General features: G+C 44.9%; 1 protein-coding gene across 3 annotated transcripts in view; it reads right to left on the bottom strand.

The window, feature by feature from the left end:
- The window catches only part of LOC146198995 (cytochrome P450 1A1-like), a 45500-nt gene extending 37850 nt beyond the window's left edge, over window positions 1-7650 (bottom strand). The window contains exons 1-2 of one of the 3 annotated variants that reach the window (XM_084594462.1): window positions 7497-7650; window positions 1035-1233 (exon numbers count right to left, since the gene is read on the bottom strand). In XM_084594462.1, coding sequence (XP_084450588.1) covers window positions 1035-1233; window positions 7497-7517 — 220 coding nt within the window. In that variant the 5' untranslated portion in view covers window positions 7518-7650. Of the gene's footprint in view, window positions 1-1034; window positions 1234-1318; window positions 1455-3120; window positions 3209-7496 lie in introns of those variants that run through there. The other 2 variants (XM_084594464.1, XM_084594463.1) reach the window with 2 other exon arrangements.
- Window positions 7651-18264: the final 10614 nt, after the last annotated feature.

Genomic DNA, 18264 nt, shown 5'->3' with positions numbered 1-18264 from the left:
CCCGTGCAAGCCTTTCCTAATCTAGACATCTTTACTAATTCGATGACATTAACTTGCGCAACTGTATATGCTCCTTTTGAATAAAAGAGACGTATCCAAGGGCTGTTTACATTTTTACATGCGTGCTGCTAGCGTGTTTCAGTCGCAAAGAGTACGAATAGGCGCAGAGTAGGTGTTTTTGAAGGGGAAAGGGCATTGAAATCGACGCAGAGGGCGTTAGCACCCTACCAGAAGTCTTTCTAAAGAAATTTCTGCGTCTTCGTTGCTCTCGATTACTCTTCCGTCATTTGCTGTAATGCAATTGTTGCATTTTTTATTGATTTTTTTTATTTTGTTAGAAAATCAGTACTGTATGCGTCCCCATCGTTCTCTGCCTTTTCCCTTTTGATGGGCTGCAGCTGTCTAAATATAAATCAACAAATAAAAGTTTCGACGGTAACTCGGGACACCGAATTCCATTTCATAGTAAACAGTGTAATCTAAAACGCTACCCTGAAAACTATATAAACTAGAACGTTCATTAGTACAACAATATATATATATATATATATATATATATATATATATATATATATATATATATATATATATATATATATATATATATATATATATATATATATATATATATATTTACTGAAAGCTTTAATAATAATCGGCAGTTGCATCAGATCTAAGCCATGTCACAAAGTGTTCTTGTAAGTATACATTACACACTACGTTTGCTTGCGTGTGTGTGCCAGACGGGTTTGTACTTGCGCAGCTTCGGCTAGGAATGACGTCATGTGTAACTCGTTCGTCGTGACCTGCTGTGATGCGTAGGACAACACCGTACGTATAGTATTGAAAACAGCGAGGCCAAGTCAATACTGAGATATCGCCGTCACGCCATACAACGTGTATTAGCTTGGCCACTATCAGCAAATAACTTAAATAGCAAGAGATTAAAAAATATATAAACAAGCCAAGGAAGGAGGAACACTACAACGGGCAGCATGGTGCCGCGTGGAAGTGTGTAGCCCCGGTACACTCACAGAGCAGGTTTCCGACCAGTGGCAGCGGGAAAGGTCCCCTGGGGTACTTGGACACCTTGTGATAGAAGCGGCCTACGAAGTACGCCGCGACGAACGCCAGCGCCGTTGTGATCCATCGCCAGTCCCAAAGAGAAGAGGTGAGCATCTCGAGTCGAACGCTCACGGTGGTACTTGCCAAGTGAAGAAAGCTCTGTGCGCCCTGTTAGCGAGGAATATGGTAGAAATGTTTGAAACTCACTTGTACTGAGAACTTACAAGTGTTGCAATCAATGAGAGGCCTTAACCTATAATGGCGGCTAGTCCGAACGAAGCTTTTGCGACAGCAGCAATGGAAAGCCAGGCGCATCTGCTGGGCTGTGCCTTGCTTCGGTGCCAATTGTGCGTACACGTATACTCTGCCGCCGGCTGTGTTTACTAGATTTGAACGCGCATAGCTGCACACGACAGACATTCTCGTGTGCCAGAGAACACAACGAGGATGAAGTTACCAGAAAAAAAAAGGCAGCTTGGAGCCATGCACTATCCAATTGGAATGATACGTGCAAAGGGGGAGCGAGCGAAATGCGGTATTTTAATTTTGTATTTTTAGATATGAGGCTGAAGCGAGTGTGGCTTGTAGACAGGCTGCAGTCGATGATGAATCTATCAACAGTAGAAGAACAAAACCCATGGGCTTATTTGTCCTTAAGTTTAAATGTAACCTGCGCTTAAGCATACTATAGTAATATCTGCAAGAGAAGGTCGCCAATTTCTATTTTCAATAAAGACTCTTAGGTACCTGGGCTTTGTTTTTGTTTTTATATGGATATATGAGTCTCTACTCACCACATAAAATTTAATACAAACTAACTTTACGTTCCCGGACATCTTTCTGAGGTTGTTTTCACTGATGTAACGAGGAAAATAGTTAAGCTTGAGGTGCCATATATTCAGAAAAATCTATGTTGCGACGAAGGAGTTAGATTAGCGGGCGGTTCTTGAATGAAGAGCCGCATAAGAGGCTGAGAAAGTTATTTGTTCTGCTGGGTGGATTTCAGCATCTTCATGTAAAGAACGTAGTAGCCACTTTCATTCCTTTCTTCCTATGCAGCTGCATCGCGCCCCCTTCCTCTTCCTCTCTTGCCTCTTTTTAATTTCATTTGCATTCAGACTATAATTATAGGGAAAGAATACGGGATTCCTCGCCGATTTCTAATGCGATGATGCTGCAATTCTTCCCGCGTTCCTGTGACACCGCTTCAGTCGGCTGTACTGTTCAAAAATATTGCTTAGCAACGGGGAACAATTATGCAGTAGAACGTTGAGCTAGTTCGGCCAGTCATGATAAAACATGCAGCTGAACAGATGACAAAACATAGCGGAAGCACACGCACGCACGCACGCACGCACGCGCGCGCACGCACACACACACACACACGCACACACACACACACACACACACACACACACACACACACACACACACACACACACACACACACACACACACACACACACACACACACACACACACACGCACGCACGCACGCACGCACGCACGAACACACACACACACACACACACACACACGCACGCACACACACACACACACACACACACACACACACACACACACACACACACACACACACACACACACACACACACACACACACACACACACACACACACACACACACACACACACACACACACACACACACACACACACACACACACACACACACACACACACACACACACACACACACACACACACACACACACACACACACACACACACACACACACACACACACACACACACACACACACACACACACACACACACACACACATCTGCCTGTGTGTGTGTACGCGCGTGTGCGCGCACCTTTTATATGTTTTGCCATCTATTCAGCTGAGTGTTTAATCCATGTCTCAGCAACGTGGATTTTTTCCTTCCCAAAAAGAATGCGAGACATCTCGAAAAGAGACCTCTTTTGGAATACAAGCCTTTGCGGAGAGGCGGACATAGAAATTATCGTCATCTAGCGTGTCGTGTACTGTTGTAGCCCCCAGCCTGCCACACAAAAGTGCTTCTTACCTCACTTTAGCTTAGGCGGGACAGCTTTGTGATTGCCAAATACCTCCTCGTGCAACTGGTTTCACGCACGCTGGCAGGAAGTTAGCCGAGCACATGGTGCAAGAGTATTTATCTTGCACCGTGGCCGAGCATCTGTTCAGATAAACTGTGTCGCCGTTGCGCGTTCAAACTTGAGGTTCAGTTCCCTATACAGGAAGGACACGCACTCACACACAGGCCAGTATCTTATCTTTATTGATGTTCAGCCAACGCACCAAAAGCGTTCCGTCACTTCTCTGCTCGTCCTCCGTGCGGACAAGATTCGCAAAAGGTCGGATGATATCAAGGTTCCGATCAACGTCAGATCAACGTCATCACGTCTATCAGAACCTGTTAGTCCTTGGTGAGCCCGCGCTGCCGTCATACATTTTCCGGGAGTTAGCGAATATTTGGCTCGCGATCTTTGACTTCACGTCGTGTATGCCACGCACGTTAGGGGTACAAACTGGGGCAAAAGTTGGCGCCCGTCAAGGACAAATGAACGAAATAGAGACTTTCTTGTGTGACTTACAATGGTCGCTGCTCAAACAGGTATTATTCTTACATAGGCGATAGTGGGAACTTAAGAGAAGAATAAGGAAGCCCCAAAATGACGTCAGAAACAGTGTTATCGCATCAACCACCCTGTGGGAACACGTGTATCTGCGGAGCACAATATGACCTGTGAAGAAGCATGAATTATTGGAAGACAAAAAAAGAAAAAAAGCATCGTAGCCAATATCTGGAGTCCTCGATTATCCAACAACAAAGAACGCCGCAATTCGCAACGTCAGTAATCTTTCACCTGTGTGATTACAACTGCTTATTGAAGTTTCTTATACACTGAAACGTCATTGAGTGCTCAATAAACACGCTTGACGATAGGAAGCTGCAATCAAACAATTTAACAAGACACAGAACCTGTCCTTTTAAAGTGAAAAATGACCTATCGCATGGGAGCTGCAAAGAACAGCTTTTTCCTGTAAAAAATAAATCAACTATGCAGTTTAACACGAACAATTCAGCTATGCTAACTTCAGGACGGCGGAGGGCTAAGTCCAGGCTACAGCTTCAAGGAGCTCCCAATAAGAAAGTGTACGCGCGCGCGCGCGCGCGCGTGTGTGTGTGTGTGTGTGTGTGTGTGTGTGTGTGTGTGTGTGTGTGTGTGTGTGTGTGTGTGTGTGTGTGTGTGTGTGTGTGTGTGTGTGTGTGTGTGTGTGTGTGTGTGTGCGTGTGTGCGTGTGTGTGTGTGTGCGTGCGTGCGTGCATGCGTGCCACATGCAAGTAGTAACAATTGTTTCCCAGACCTGTGTACTCAATAGCTGGCAGCAGTCGATGAGCTGGTCGCTGCGAGGCACACCAGCTTCTGCATAGCGCGCTTTCTAGGGATTAGTGTAGTGTCACCCGCTATTTCAGCTCTCTTCTCTATCAGCGGCCTGATGCAGCAGCCTGCGGCTCCCCTGTGACGGTTTCTGTCTCCAAGAGCCGGCCAGGACCCACTACCCTCGAGCATACGGAAGGTAATAACAGAGAAGTGACAGATTAGAGTGACTTTGTATAAATTCGCCTTCTTTGAAGCCGACCAGTAGGGCATCGGCGAGTGAACCGCAAATAGGCCAGCATACGGTAGCCTCAGGGAAACCCTAGGTGCTTTCTAGAGCTCGCCGATTTTGTATTTTCTTCCGAATTTTGTCCTTCAATAGTGCTTATTTCTTCCGAATTTTGTCCTTGAATAGTGCTGTCCAAAGAAAGCATGAGTTGGACGGCTCCGAAACAAATTAAGCAAGAAAACGCGCGAGCCGCCCGCTGAAAGTGGACGGGGCTGGCTATAGATAATTGGACTCATATTACGCACGCCGGACTCGCTGATTTCACGACTGCTGCTAATTTATGGTGAAAGCTTGTGTCGGGGTATCCGTTACTGCGACATCCATCTTTCTCTTTCCTTCACGCTTGGCTACTCGGGTCGAGACGGCAACGGGAGGGCGCTTGTGGCGCAGTGGCACTCACTGCGTGGCTGAGCTCCACAAAGAGTTTGCATCAGGGCCTCCAGCAAGTGGGATCGGAATCTTCGACGACGGCTCGCCCGAGTCCATACAAACATCGAGAACTATGCCGTAGAGCTTACACGCCAAAACTGGCATAATATATGTGACCAGATGGATAAGGCTCCTAACGCCAGAAGCACCTGGAAACTACTCCATCACCTTTTCGACCCTGAAGGGAGCAAGTTCCAAGCTCGCCAGCAGCTCCAGCGTATCTTCCACCAATTTCCCGGCACCTCAGACACCCTCATACAGGAGCTAGTAGACACCTACATCCGCCCAGGACCGGTGAAATCTTTCCCTCCTTATCAGGGGAAGGAAAACGTCCGTTTAGATGCTCCCATCACTTTACCGGAGGTACAAGCCGAGCTCAATCGTCTCAAGACAAACTCAGCTGCAGGCCCGGACCGGATATCTAATCGTATGCTTCGGAACCTCGACAATGCCTCGATTCATGCGCTCACAGACGTTCTGCAAAAATTTTGGGAGCGGGGAGTCATCCCGCAAGAGTGGAAATGCACCAACCTCGTGTTCATCCCCAAGCCGGGCAAACCACCTACTCTCTCGAACCTCCGCCTCATTTCTTTCACGTCCTACGTGGGAAAACTATTGGAGTATGTAATTCAGACCAGTCTTCTTTGTTACCTAGAAGAACATCACCTACTTCCAGACACGATGTTTGGTTTTCAACCACACCTTGCGGCCTTAGACATCATGCTTTTGCTCAAGCATTAGGTACTGACACACAGCACTTTCGACACCAAAGTCGTAGTTATTCTAAATGTCGCGAAGGCCTTTGACAATGTCCGGCACGAAGCCATCCTGCAGAACCTCCAGACCCTTGGGGTGGGACAACGAACGTATGCATATGTACACAACTTTCTCACTAACTGCACAGTGCAACTTGACACCGGCTCAGGAGATCCTTTCATTATCTCTCCTGGAAGCCTCAACGCCGCAACTGTTACCACCGCGGAAGAGGTTGCCATCGCGTTATCTCTGACCGACCCCTCCATCGAAGTAGTCGTTAAGGATTCCCAACAGGCAATTCGTAACATCGATGCAGGTCGTATATCCCGACAGGCGCACACTATCCTCCGATCTCTCCCCTTACCGTCTACACCTCGTCTTCTCATATGGGCCCCAGCTCATGAGGCGCTCAGCGGGAACGCACAGGCGCATGCTCTAGCCCGAGAACTCAGCTACCGGGCGGAGCACCCTCCTGAGCCTGCCGCTTCCTCTGACACTCCCCAAGGCACTCATTTACGCCTTGTTACATACACGGACATCCTCCAGCATTATCGGCTCGAACGGTGTCTATAGCCCTCTGCACACCGGGAACTATCCCGGCGCGAGGCCGTCCATTGGCGCAAAATACGAACAGGAACCTTTCCGAACCCATGGCTATATAGCAAAATTTTCCCAAATCTCATTGCACCTAGTTGCAAACACTGCTTACAACAGGCCACATTCATTCACATGGTGTGAACATGTACATGACACAATGCAGACAATACAGCTACAGTGGATGCGTGGGAGTCCCTTCTGCGTACCACCGAGCTCGCCCAACAGCGCCAGCTCATTTTGGGCCGCAGAGTCCCAAGGGATCCCTCTAAGTAGTGCAACCAGTCTTTCGACTGGTTCCCCTTCTTTGGGAGTAAATAAAGAGCTCATCATCATCATCATCATCATCATCATCATCATCCACAAAGGGGTTTTGGCAAAGGGGGGAAAAATGATGCTCGGTGACAGCGCATTGAATTGAAGGAACATGGTCCCTTCCACCGGGAAAGATTGCATTTGGGTCACATTCACCTAACATCCGAGGGCTGAGGCCATGCATTCGATTTCGCGAACATGGGCTCGGCAACCAACGTTAGAGCCGCTGCGTCATCACGGGGGCTTTCTTTTTTTTTTTATAACGTACGTTGCTTATTGCCTCAAGGCATAAAATAAGTTAAGAAGAAAAACTGAGGTTGTTAAATAAATGAGAAAAGGCTTGTAGATCGAATGAAATAAAGGGGGAGGGGGGGGGGGATGAGGCTCCACGAGGGCTTTCTATTTTTCGTTATTCGAATTATTACCTTACTTTTCAACATGTGGCATAGCTGGAGCTGTTATGACTTAACTGCGAGGTTATTTTCGAAGCGAAAACTGGGAGGCAAAAGGAAGCTTTAATTATTGTTCTGAGCTACTATAGCAGCGCATTCAATGGGGTTCTAATATTGCTGATAACTGAGGTTTCATCGTCATATTGGGTTAGTTATTTGTAGGCTGAGTTCAGTACGACGAGGAATGGAATCGCTGACTTACCGTGAGAAAGAAGAGACTCATTTTCCGTCAGTTCTTGCGTCAAGTGCAGCCTACACTTTGAGGCCCCCTTTTCCCCAGCTACTTTTGTGTGTACACTCTATCGCCCATGCATGCTTTCCGCCTGTTGATACAGACAAATAAAACGAACTCAATAGAGCTTCCTGGTGGGATAACTCTTGCTTCACTGGCTGGGACAGAAGTGCCTTGAGGTTACTTTCCTTCCTCTCGACCTTCGCTGATATCACTGAGTACCTTCGCCCGGGCAGTTGAGGTCGGTGATAATGTACCGGACGGTGTCGCTAGGCTCAAAGAAGGTTACAATGGTGCCTAACGAAATAAATGCATGTACACCGTGCAATTTTCAGACCATTTCTGATGAGCTAATTCGAATGTAGAATCATCGTCTTAGCTTTTATGACAGGCAACAGGTTACGCGTTGCGCAGCTATACAAAACATAAAAGTTTATTTTTAATTTCTTAGCAAATTGGCAATCTCCCTTTGGTAAACGGAGTGAGCTTACTGCGTCCGTGAGTTCGTAAGAGGCGTCAGACGTATAAGATACCTGTATATATAGACGTGACTGACATGCCCTCTTGGGGCAACACAGGCAAGGCTATTATTGTTTGGGGATTAATCATTAAGACCATTGACAGAATAACTTTATTGCTGAGGGAGTATACTTCCCTGTTTGTCCTCCTTTATGAGGAGCCTTCAGCGCTGGTTGGTGTCCCTATTCCAAGACTGCACTTGCTTCCGCCGCCCATAGAGCACGCTGTATCAAACCTGATTGGTCTTCCCAGTGGTCGCTGGCCAGTGCGGCACTGCATCCTATTGCTCTGCAACTGATCGTTGTAGGTTATATGCTGCTTGATGACCTCACATCAAGCAGCGAATAAGATCAAGAAATGGGCATGGGCAGGAGATGCGGCGCGAAGAGGGGATAACCGATGGTCTCTAAGAGTAACCAATTGGATTCTAAGGAAGGAAAGTGTAGCAGAGGATGGCAGAAAATTGGGTTACACTCCATTACACTCCATTACACTCCATTACACTCCATTACACTCCTTGAGCCACGAGCCATCCCTTGCGAATACGGATTTCGAACGTTTAAATTTCCATTGCGCCATCCGGTACTGTAACTCGAGGCAATGTGAGGTTTCCATGGCGCTCATGGGTTGTAGAATTCCTTGCCTCAATCTTGCTTTTATGTCGCTGGAGATTCACACCGTAGAATCTTTCTGCGTCATGTGATGAAGTGGAAACAATTGAGCATTATATCCTCTCTTGTGGGAGGTATGCTACTAAGATTATTCAGAAATTCCTCTTGCTCGCCAAGGACTGCCGTTTAGTGGTCCTGTCCTCCTCTCCCTTGGAGCAACCGTAAAAGGGTATGCCCTAAAACCGGTGTGAGAGTTACTTCATAGCTATAATATTGCTACCGGAAGGTTTGTGTTAGCGCTGATCTGTCTGAATTACACCTAGAAATATAAATTGCATTTTTTTATTTTTTTTTACCTTTATTTGATTGATTCCTATTCCTATCACCTTATAATTTTCTAAACTATTTTACTAACACTAATTCCTAATTAATAAGTCATATATCGCACAGTCTAAATCGAGATCATAAATTCTATTCTTACATCCGCGATGAACTCTAGCCAATCCCCCACTGTGGGTATGTGCCATATGCATCGAAGGAAGCTGGAGGTAGCAGAAAATTAGATGGGTGGAGAAGGTTAAGAAATTCGCAGGGGTTAGGTGGAAGCAGCTAGCACAGGACTGGTTTAATTGGAGGAATATGGGAGAGGCCTTCGCCCTGCAGTTCGTGTAGTTCGCTTGATGATGATATTGAATATGATGATGACCTCGCTGAATTAGTGGACTGTGTCTAGTAGCCCTTATAGAAGATTCCAATATGCATATGTTAACGAATAAAAAAGATAACAAAGCATCTCATTTAGAAGTATTACTGTAAAGTGCCTCGTTGACACTAATATGCACAGCGCAATTTCTATCTGGGGCTGCATTTTCTTCCAGGGAAGTGTTTGCTCTACTGCTGCTTCAAAAGGAGAGGAAGGTAGCGATTTCTATTGTGTAACGGTCGATTTTTTAGCGATTCTTCGCGCGAGCGGTCTCATTGGCAAAGGAACAGAATGACTAGGGAAACCAATTACATCTTTATTTTAACTCTGCAAACGGTGATTCCAGAAAAGTATGGGAACTTTCTACGCATATCTAGTTACCACTGATTTATTACAAGCTTATTGCTGGCATGGAAGCAGGAGTTCGCTATTTTTTTTCAGAATATTAACACTGGTTCTGTCCTCGTGGCTGATAGTTGAGGATGTTTATGGGAGCGTCATCCTGTATGCCAAGCGTGAACTTGTACCTCTTGCAGCAGCCTGTCTTTGTCGGAACTACGCATCTACCTTACCTGCTCTATGGCTGCCTGGTTTTCAAGCTGATGATGCGCGGTGAATATTAGAGACAACGTTCAGAACAAAGCCAGGAAAAACTTCGCTCCTTATCACGGCAGCATCTCGGGCATCAGTGAGATTATTTCAGAGAATAGAGAATCAAGAATAGAATAGAGAATCATTGAAAATATGTAGGGACAGAATTATTAGACGTGATAGACGTAAGGATAGTTAAGAAAGAAAAAAAAAAACGAAAAGGAGCGATTTTCAAGACAACGAGGGCAATAGGAAATAGTTTTTGTTGGCCGATTTTAGGTGGCGCTATAATTCATAGCCACCCAATGAATGGTGTCAATCGATAGAGGGTGATGTAATGTTGTGTATGAAAAATTAAGTAGGCCACTAAGTTAATTAAGTAATATTTAGAGGCTAATAATGAACAAATTAAAGGCGAAAATGGTCTCATTAGCGAATGTCTTGGCGCCACATTTGAATTCGTCAAATACTAAAATAGTTAATTAAATCAGTCAGTTGGGGTGACGTCACAGATGTGATGACACGCAACCTGAAGTGGAGCCAAAAAAGGGCATATGAAGAGATTGGTGCGCGATTTGAAAGTACCGAAAACTAAAATGGGTAAACAAGAAGTGAATTAATGTTACGTCAAGGATGCGACGTCACGCAGCCGGAAGTAGAGTCGAAAAAGGACATAGGAAGGGATTGGCGCACAATTTGAAAGTACCAAAGACTAAAATGGTTAAAAAAGAAGTGAATTAAGCAACTAGAAGCCACTAAAAGCAACCAGAAGCAACCAACAGCAGCATCCATGCTTTCGCTTTACTCCAATGCAGTATCTGCAGTGCCCTTTAATTTTGAAATGGTGTCGTGCCTCTTTGAAGCGAGTACAGTTACTCTGCACCTAATAAGGACATCTTAGGTGTCACGTGGAATTAAAAAAAAAAACTGCTTAGACATATTTCGGTTCCATGTATTCCTATGGGCGCTAACTCTATTTTTCACCCCCAGTCGGCTGCGGTGTTGCGGTGTAAACACGGTGTTGTTCTGTAGGATGCGCCTCAAGTGGGGCATGTGCCCGTATACTTTGATTGTGTGGGTCTCAGTGAACCAAATGGGTGTCGCCATTTTGACGCGTTTCGCTTTTGACGGAATTGATTGTAACTTAACTATTTCAGAGTTGTCGGCTGCTATTCTTTCACTGTACTTTTCGCGTGCTCCGAATCGGGTAAATTGTGATCATTAAATTTTGCAAAACCTTTTTCTCATAAGCACCGCAGTAGGAAAAACGAAATGCTGTGCTTGCCTATGTTGTCGTCAATTTCTATTCGGATTTTTTCTTATCGGCTCCTTGATCATTCTTAGAAACAGCCAGCACAGTTCCCCAGCAGAAGTGGCTCAAGAGCCTGTGTGCAGGGTGAAAGGTATAAAAGAGGCTTGTGGAAATCAGGCACTTATTCCAGCTTTGACAAATATTAGCATTGTGGCATACTGACACTCTTAATGAGACTCTGTGAGGCCGCTTCTAACCGCAACTATGAAATATGATTGAGCTCTAAGCATATTCAAACATGTGCGCAGCCCGCCGCACATGCCTCACACATGCACATGCATGAAGGAAAGAAGCCAACAGTCGGCGAGGCCAAGGAAAGCGTTGGGGATGGTATTTTATGTCTTTTTTTTTTAATGTTTACTTGGATAATCACAGAAATTAGTAATGTAATCTGTTAAGGGGAAAGATAATTAGACACAAAGTAGAAGATAAAACAACATGCCGATGGTGGGATCCGAACCCACGACCTCCGAATAACGCGTCCGGTGCTCTTCCAACTGAGCTACATCGGCCGCTGTCCCCCCTGCTACTTTCTTGGGTATTTATGTTGTCTGTATACGAAACTTGAGAGTGTTCACCAGCGCCACCCTCAGCCATAGCGGCGGACGTGGGACGTCCTTTGTTACCGCTTGCATCACGTAGAACGTGATCAAGAGCGAGGGCGAAAGCTGTGCTAGAACCCTCTTGCGCTACCTATGGCTTCAAGACTGCCAGAACCGAGACCCCCGTAAGCTACAAGCAGATCAATCAAGGGGAAATGAGGGTGCTCGTTGTAATGCATGAAGGAAAGAAGCCAACAGTCGGCGAGGCCAAGAAAAGCGTTGGGGATGGTAATTTATGTCTTTTTTTTTAATGTTTACTTGGATAATCACAGAAATTAGTAATGTAATCTGTTAAGGGGAAAGATAATTAGACACAAAGTAGAAGAAAAAACAACATGCCGATGGTGGGATCCGAAGCCATAGGTAGCGTAAGAGGGTTCTAGCACAGCTTTCGCCCTCGCTCTTGATCACGTTCTACGTGATGCAGGCGGTAACAAAGGACGTCCCACGTCCGCCGCTATGGCTGAGGGTGGCGCTGGTGAACACTCTCAAGTTTCGTATACAGACAACATAAATACCCAAGAAAGTAGCAGGGGGGACAGCAGCCGATGTAGCTCAGTTGGAAGAGCACCGGACGCGTTATTCGGAGGTCGTGGGTTCGGATCCCACCATCGGCATGTTGTTTTTTCTTCTACTTTGTGTCTAATTATCTTTCCTCTTAACAGATTACATTACTAATTTCTGTGATTATCCAAGTAAACATTAAAAAAAAGACAAAGTACCATCCCCAACGCTTTCCTTGGCCTCGCCGACTGTTGGCTTCTTTCCTTCATGCATTACAACGAGCACCCTCATTTCCCCTTGATTGATCTGCTTGTAGCTTACGGGGGTCTCGGTTCTGGCAGTCTTGAAGCCATAGGTAGCGGAAGAGGGTTCTAGCACAGCTTTCGCCCTCGCTCTTGATCACGTTCTACGTGATACAGGCGGTAACAAAGGACGTCCCACGTCCGCCGCTATGGCTGAGGGTGGCGCTGGTGAACACTCTCAAGTTTCGTATACAGACAACATAAATACCCAAGAAAGTAGCAGGGGGGACAGCGGCCGATGTAGCTCAGTTGGAAGAGCACCGGACGCGTTATTCGGAGGTCGTGGGTTCGGATCCCACCATCGTCATGTTGTTTTTTCTTCTACTTTGTGTCTAATTATCTTTCCCCTTAACAGATTACATTACTAATTTCTGTGATTATCCAAGTAAACATTAAAAAAAAGACATAAAGTACCATCCCCAACGCTTTCCTTGGCCTCGCCGACTGTTGGCTTCTTTCCTTCATGCATTACAACGAGCACCCTCATTTCCCCTTGATTGATCTACATGCACATGCACTTACATGCGTGTTTTAATGTGTGCCTCAGTTTATCCAATTTGCGATGACCCTTCTTGTAGCAAATAGTTCTTTCTCGCTCATACCATGCTCTTGTATATATGATGAAGTAGCCAAGAGACCAAAATATATATTTAGATTTCTTAGAGCATCTTCCATTTTATAGGAAAGACGTCGTTATATTAACGTCTCCTAATAAACATTTACAATGCATTATGCTTGCTGAATAGGGGGTGGAAGGGGTGCGCGAGAAGCTTATTTTAGAAAACTTGTTTCCTCCTAGGCCCTTGAACCTCCCATCCACCCTGTGTTGCAACCCCTGAAGCAGTTTTCCATGACAGCATTCTTATTATGATATTTAATGGCTTAAGGTTAGCTAGCTTACTTTCAAGACAAAGAAGGAAATAAGGAAGAGATGCGTCGAAATTTAAGGAAAATAAAATAAAATAAAAGTACAATAACTGCCGTCGCCAGTTGGCGTTTACCGCCAAAGATGTTCCTTAGAAGAAGAACCATATTGCCTTCTCTCAGGTACTGGGCGTCCCATTTCTCCTCCGAAATGGCTTCTTCCCGTGCAGTAAGCATGGAGTGCGTGAAGTTGTTTGTGCTTCCTGGCAGAAGAAGAAGACGGTCGATAGGTCGATAATATGAGTACAAAGGAAGCGTGACCAGATACCGCATAGGAGTATGGTAATAACCATTTTGTGCACATTGGTGCCTGGATTCCTCTCATAAGAATTAGTTTTGCGTTATTATGAATCATGGCTTCCAATTATGTTTTATGTTTCGCCGCAGGGGAAACAAGATCGCCTACTACAACCAACACGTGAGAGAAGAGCAAAAACTATCTCTGAGGACTGAAAACTGGACGCTACTGAAATGAGTTCGTCGATTTTCTGTCCTCTCCTAGATACGTTGGTGCACACTGACCATGAATTACTCACATACTTTATTTTTCCAGCGTTGTTCGGAATGACGGCTCCTAACTATTCTTGTCTGGCGTAACAGTGGCAGCATGATCCACTGGCGCAGCTAATGTATGAGACAATAGCATGGACAGTGTCTGGCCATTAGTAACTGGACGCTGTACAACTGAAAACTGAACTCGCGATTTATTGTCCCGTCTCTTCTAGAAATGCAACCATAAAAATGCGTAGAGGGACCATTTTCTGTGTGCGCAATGAATGCATAAAGACATTTTATTACCAGAATTAACTCAGATTGTAATATTCTTCTCAGATGAAGTTTACAGCCATCACTCACGTTAAGCATGTAACATACATTGTGCAAGTTGTCGCGTTCCTCAAGTTAACATTTCTTTTGTTGTTGTGTTGTTTTGACATGATTATAAAGTTAATGTGCTCGCTTAGCGAATGTAGAAGCCCAATGTATACTGGTACTGTCCTTTTAACAGCTCGGCTTCTTTTGTACATTTCCTCAGTGTTTCAACTCTGCTATAATACAAGCAGTTTGTACTAAAACGTTATTCAATCGAAACCTTATTAACTCCATTCAGAAGCTAGATAATTTTGCGAGCGCGATTAGCCATTCGTCGTCCACCGAGTAGCTCCAAAGCTTGCGCGGAAACAGAGTCGGTTTTTGTCAATACTCTCCTACCTGTACGCGACTCTGACCTACTTCGGCTCACTGCCGAGTGGGCGACAGTGTGGCACCCGACGCAGATGGCGAAATTATGTCAGTCGCAAGCTTGTGTTTAAAAGGCGGGCATTGATCCCCAATGGTAATGACACAAATTACTGATAGCGGAAAGGAAATGCCATAAAATGTGGTCCACGTCGCACAGTAGCAAATCCTGGTTCTACATGTGGCTGTGAAGGAAACCTGTGGTTCATGCATAACCTATAAGGCAAATGATCGACGATGAGTGTTTGCGGTGAATCGGTAATACGTCTTAAAGAGTTGAGTGATTTCGTGAGAGTTTTGAGACGGTTCTATAAGACTGAAGTACATTTTAATGCGAAAGCAATCATGCGTTCAGCACCGCCTACCTATAATCTCGTCCGACCTTGTTTGTGCCGTGCCGCCGTCTATTGGCTAATCTGTTTCGTGAGGTCACTATTATAGGTGGCTCCGAATGCGCGAGCCTCCCCTATAGGTCTTTCAAGTTCACCTGACCACGACCTCGTCTTGTGCTTTCACCCTAAAACGAAATTCAGGGTGCACTTCGACGATTTAAAGTGCGCAGAGGCGAAAGCCTTTAACCACCAGTGTCTCTGCCCTCTGTTTGGCCATTGCTTGGTTTCGTTTGGTGACTCTTACTGCTGACCGTCAATTGTGAGGTCATTGCGGCTGCACAATTGGGATGGCTACTATAGATGTCGGTTGAGGTTTGCGCAAGAGGACACTGCGCGTGCTCATTGCTTGCCTTTAAGATGTCTCAAAGCTTACTAATTTATTTATTTGTACATACTGCGGCCTCGATTAATATATGGCAAGAGTGAGCAAACAAAGAAAAGTCCCAGTCGAAAAAAACTACAGAACTGTGCCAAAAATACGACAAAATATTCTATAGTTGTGTCGTAACTATTCGATTTTTCTGTAGTTCTGTAGTACTTTTGTGTAGTTCTGTAGTTTTTTGTAGTCTATTTCTATTGTCTGGAGTTCTGTAGCACTTTTCTGTTGTAACTACAGAAATTTCTGATGTTACTGCAAAATATTGTTTTGTCACAACAGGTTTCCCGTCAAAAACCGCACAGAAATCCTGTCGTAACATCAGAAAATTAAGTGTAGTTTTTTCTCGACTGGGGTGTATCAAGAAAAGACAAACATATAAAACCAAAGAAAATAAAAATGGCACTAGGAAGCAATGGCCGTCAAAAATCCTTCAATGGGTAGCGAGCGGACGTAGCTGTGTTTGAATGTCTCAGTACGGGAAAAGAAATGGGTGAGATTCAGGCTATTTGAACTTCTAGTTATGGGAGGCTTGCTAATGTTCAAATAATCATTTAGTGATCGAAGGAGCTGAGAGTAAACCAGAATGTGCAAAGACTTCAAGCATTCTATTTGTCGGCGAGATGATAGGGCTGTGAGACCTAAATCTGCATAATGGGAAGAAGAGGAAAAATCTTCCGTAGTTGTGAAAAGTGAAGCATACTGATTTCTTTTGAACTGATTCTAATTTTCTGATATCAGATTTCGTATAAGGGTTACATACAATACAGCCGTAATCAAGAATGGGGCGGATAAGTGTTTTATATGTGAGCAGTTTTGTATCCTTTGGGGCTTTAAGCAGTGTACGACGGAGGTATCCGAAACGTTTAAAAGCTTTGTTACATATGATGTGAATGTGTTTAGACCATGACATGTCATGAGAGAAATGAAGGCCTAGGTATTTTTTACCGTGACTCGTTCTAAATCCTGACCGTAAAAACTGTACGTGAAATGTGAAGGAAATGGGCCTCTATAAGGACATGGAAGCGGTTTTAGAGAAATACATATTCATTTGCCATTCCTTGCACCATCTACAAAAATTTGCAAACGAGTCGTTAAGTATTTCATTGTCAAGTGATGTGTTAATGTCGTAATATAAGATGCTAATTATAGTTAACTAGCCAACTAACTATAATTAACTAATTAGCTAATCGCCATTTCTGATGTTCATACACCTACTACTAGGCCATATCTTGATGAACTATCAGTACTGAAACCATACTAATCCTTCTGAGGATGATTGACAGCTGCCGCGGACGCACGGACGGACACGCCGGTGAGTCATGAGCCATAAAAGTCTTTCGCCTTAAAAAGCAATCACAGTGAATTCGAAACCGGGTACTCGGATTCACTAGTCGAGCGTATTAACCGCTGAGCCGCCGCGGCGGCTGCTTTTCCACGTTAAAATCAGGCTTGAGTAGGGGCTTCCGTCATTGGCAACACACAGGTCCAAACTGTCAATAACGTCTACGAGTTTGCGTCCACGGGAATCCGTGTTCCTGTCCCTCCACACGAAATGGTGGGCGTTGAAGTCCCTACAGATAATTCGAGGAGCTGGGCAGCTGTCGCAGAGCTACTTCAGAAACAAATTAATTGCAATCTTTTTCCGCGGGGACACGTACAAAGATGCAATAGAAAGAGTTCGAAAGCCTAGCTGTATTTTCGCAGCCGCTACCACGATGTCATCCGTGCAAAGATCGGTAACGTTAAATAAACATCTGGAATTTCCCATCGTACGTAAAGCGCTGCACCGCCTACAGGAAATTACTTTATGCTGCACTTTTTATGGGCGACATATCCAGTCAAATATCTCCCACTTGGCAGGCCAGCTTCCGACAGGGCCAATACTGGAACACCAGTCTCTTTCAAGAATAGTTTCAGTTAAGGTAACAGGCTTAAAATGCCAGCGCAGTTCCACTGCAATATAAACGCCACTTTTCGGAGGATTTTAGATACATGAGGTTGGACACCAGCCAATAAAGTAGAAAGGAAGTTGTGTGCAAACCAGGGTACTCCGGAAGAGTAGTTGGAAATCTTAACCACTTTGCCACCAGGTGGGGCATCTCACTGATCCCCGTTGTCTTTTTTTTTTTTTGCCCACCCTAATTTTTATCAAACGGAACGCGCGGATTCAGCAAGGTGCCGCCAAACTTTGCCTTTGAAAAAAAATTGGCCTAATACAGTATGATGTGTTATCTGACTCTGCTAAATCATGTTTTCCGCCGACAGCAACACTGACGTCTTTTAACACGAACATTAGGTCCTCGACGTCGCATCAGGGCACTTGATGGAACTCCTGAAACCAACCACGGAAATCAAGAAGATCACGTAACACGTGCAACGATTTCAAGTTCAGCACCGTGCTCTGTAAAAGAGATTACCCGCATGTGCATCATGTCCCTGACGTAATGATCTAATGATTGCATGTTATGATATTGCAAGAAAAGCACACGCATTGGGCCAATAAATGCAGAGGATAACCGCAGAAATACACGTTCTCGTCATTTAAAAAATAATCGCCATCGCCTTCATGTCATCAATCCCCTCACGAACCACCTGAGCTACAGTTGGAGCAACTGCTTGTAATCTGCAACGTTATGCTTTACCACAGGGTCATTACGTCGCTA

This window comes from Amblyomma maculatum, chromosome 2, assembly GCF_055883805.1.
Source record: "Amblyomma maculatum isolate TAMU_Amacu chromosome 2, ASM5588380v1, whole genome shotgun sequence".
In the NCBI taxonomy this organism is placed as follows: domain Eukaryota; kingdom Metazoa; phylum Arthropoda; class Arachnida; order Ixodida; family Ixodidae; genus Amblyomma; species Amblyomma maculatum.
Note: the sequence above shows the minus strand (reverse complement) of the source record. Positions and strands in the feature narration are given on the sequence as shown.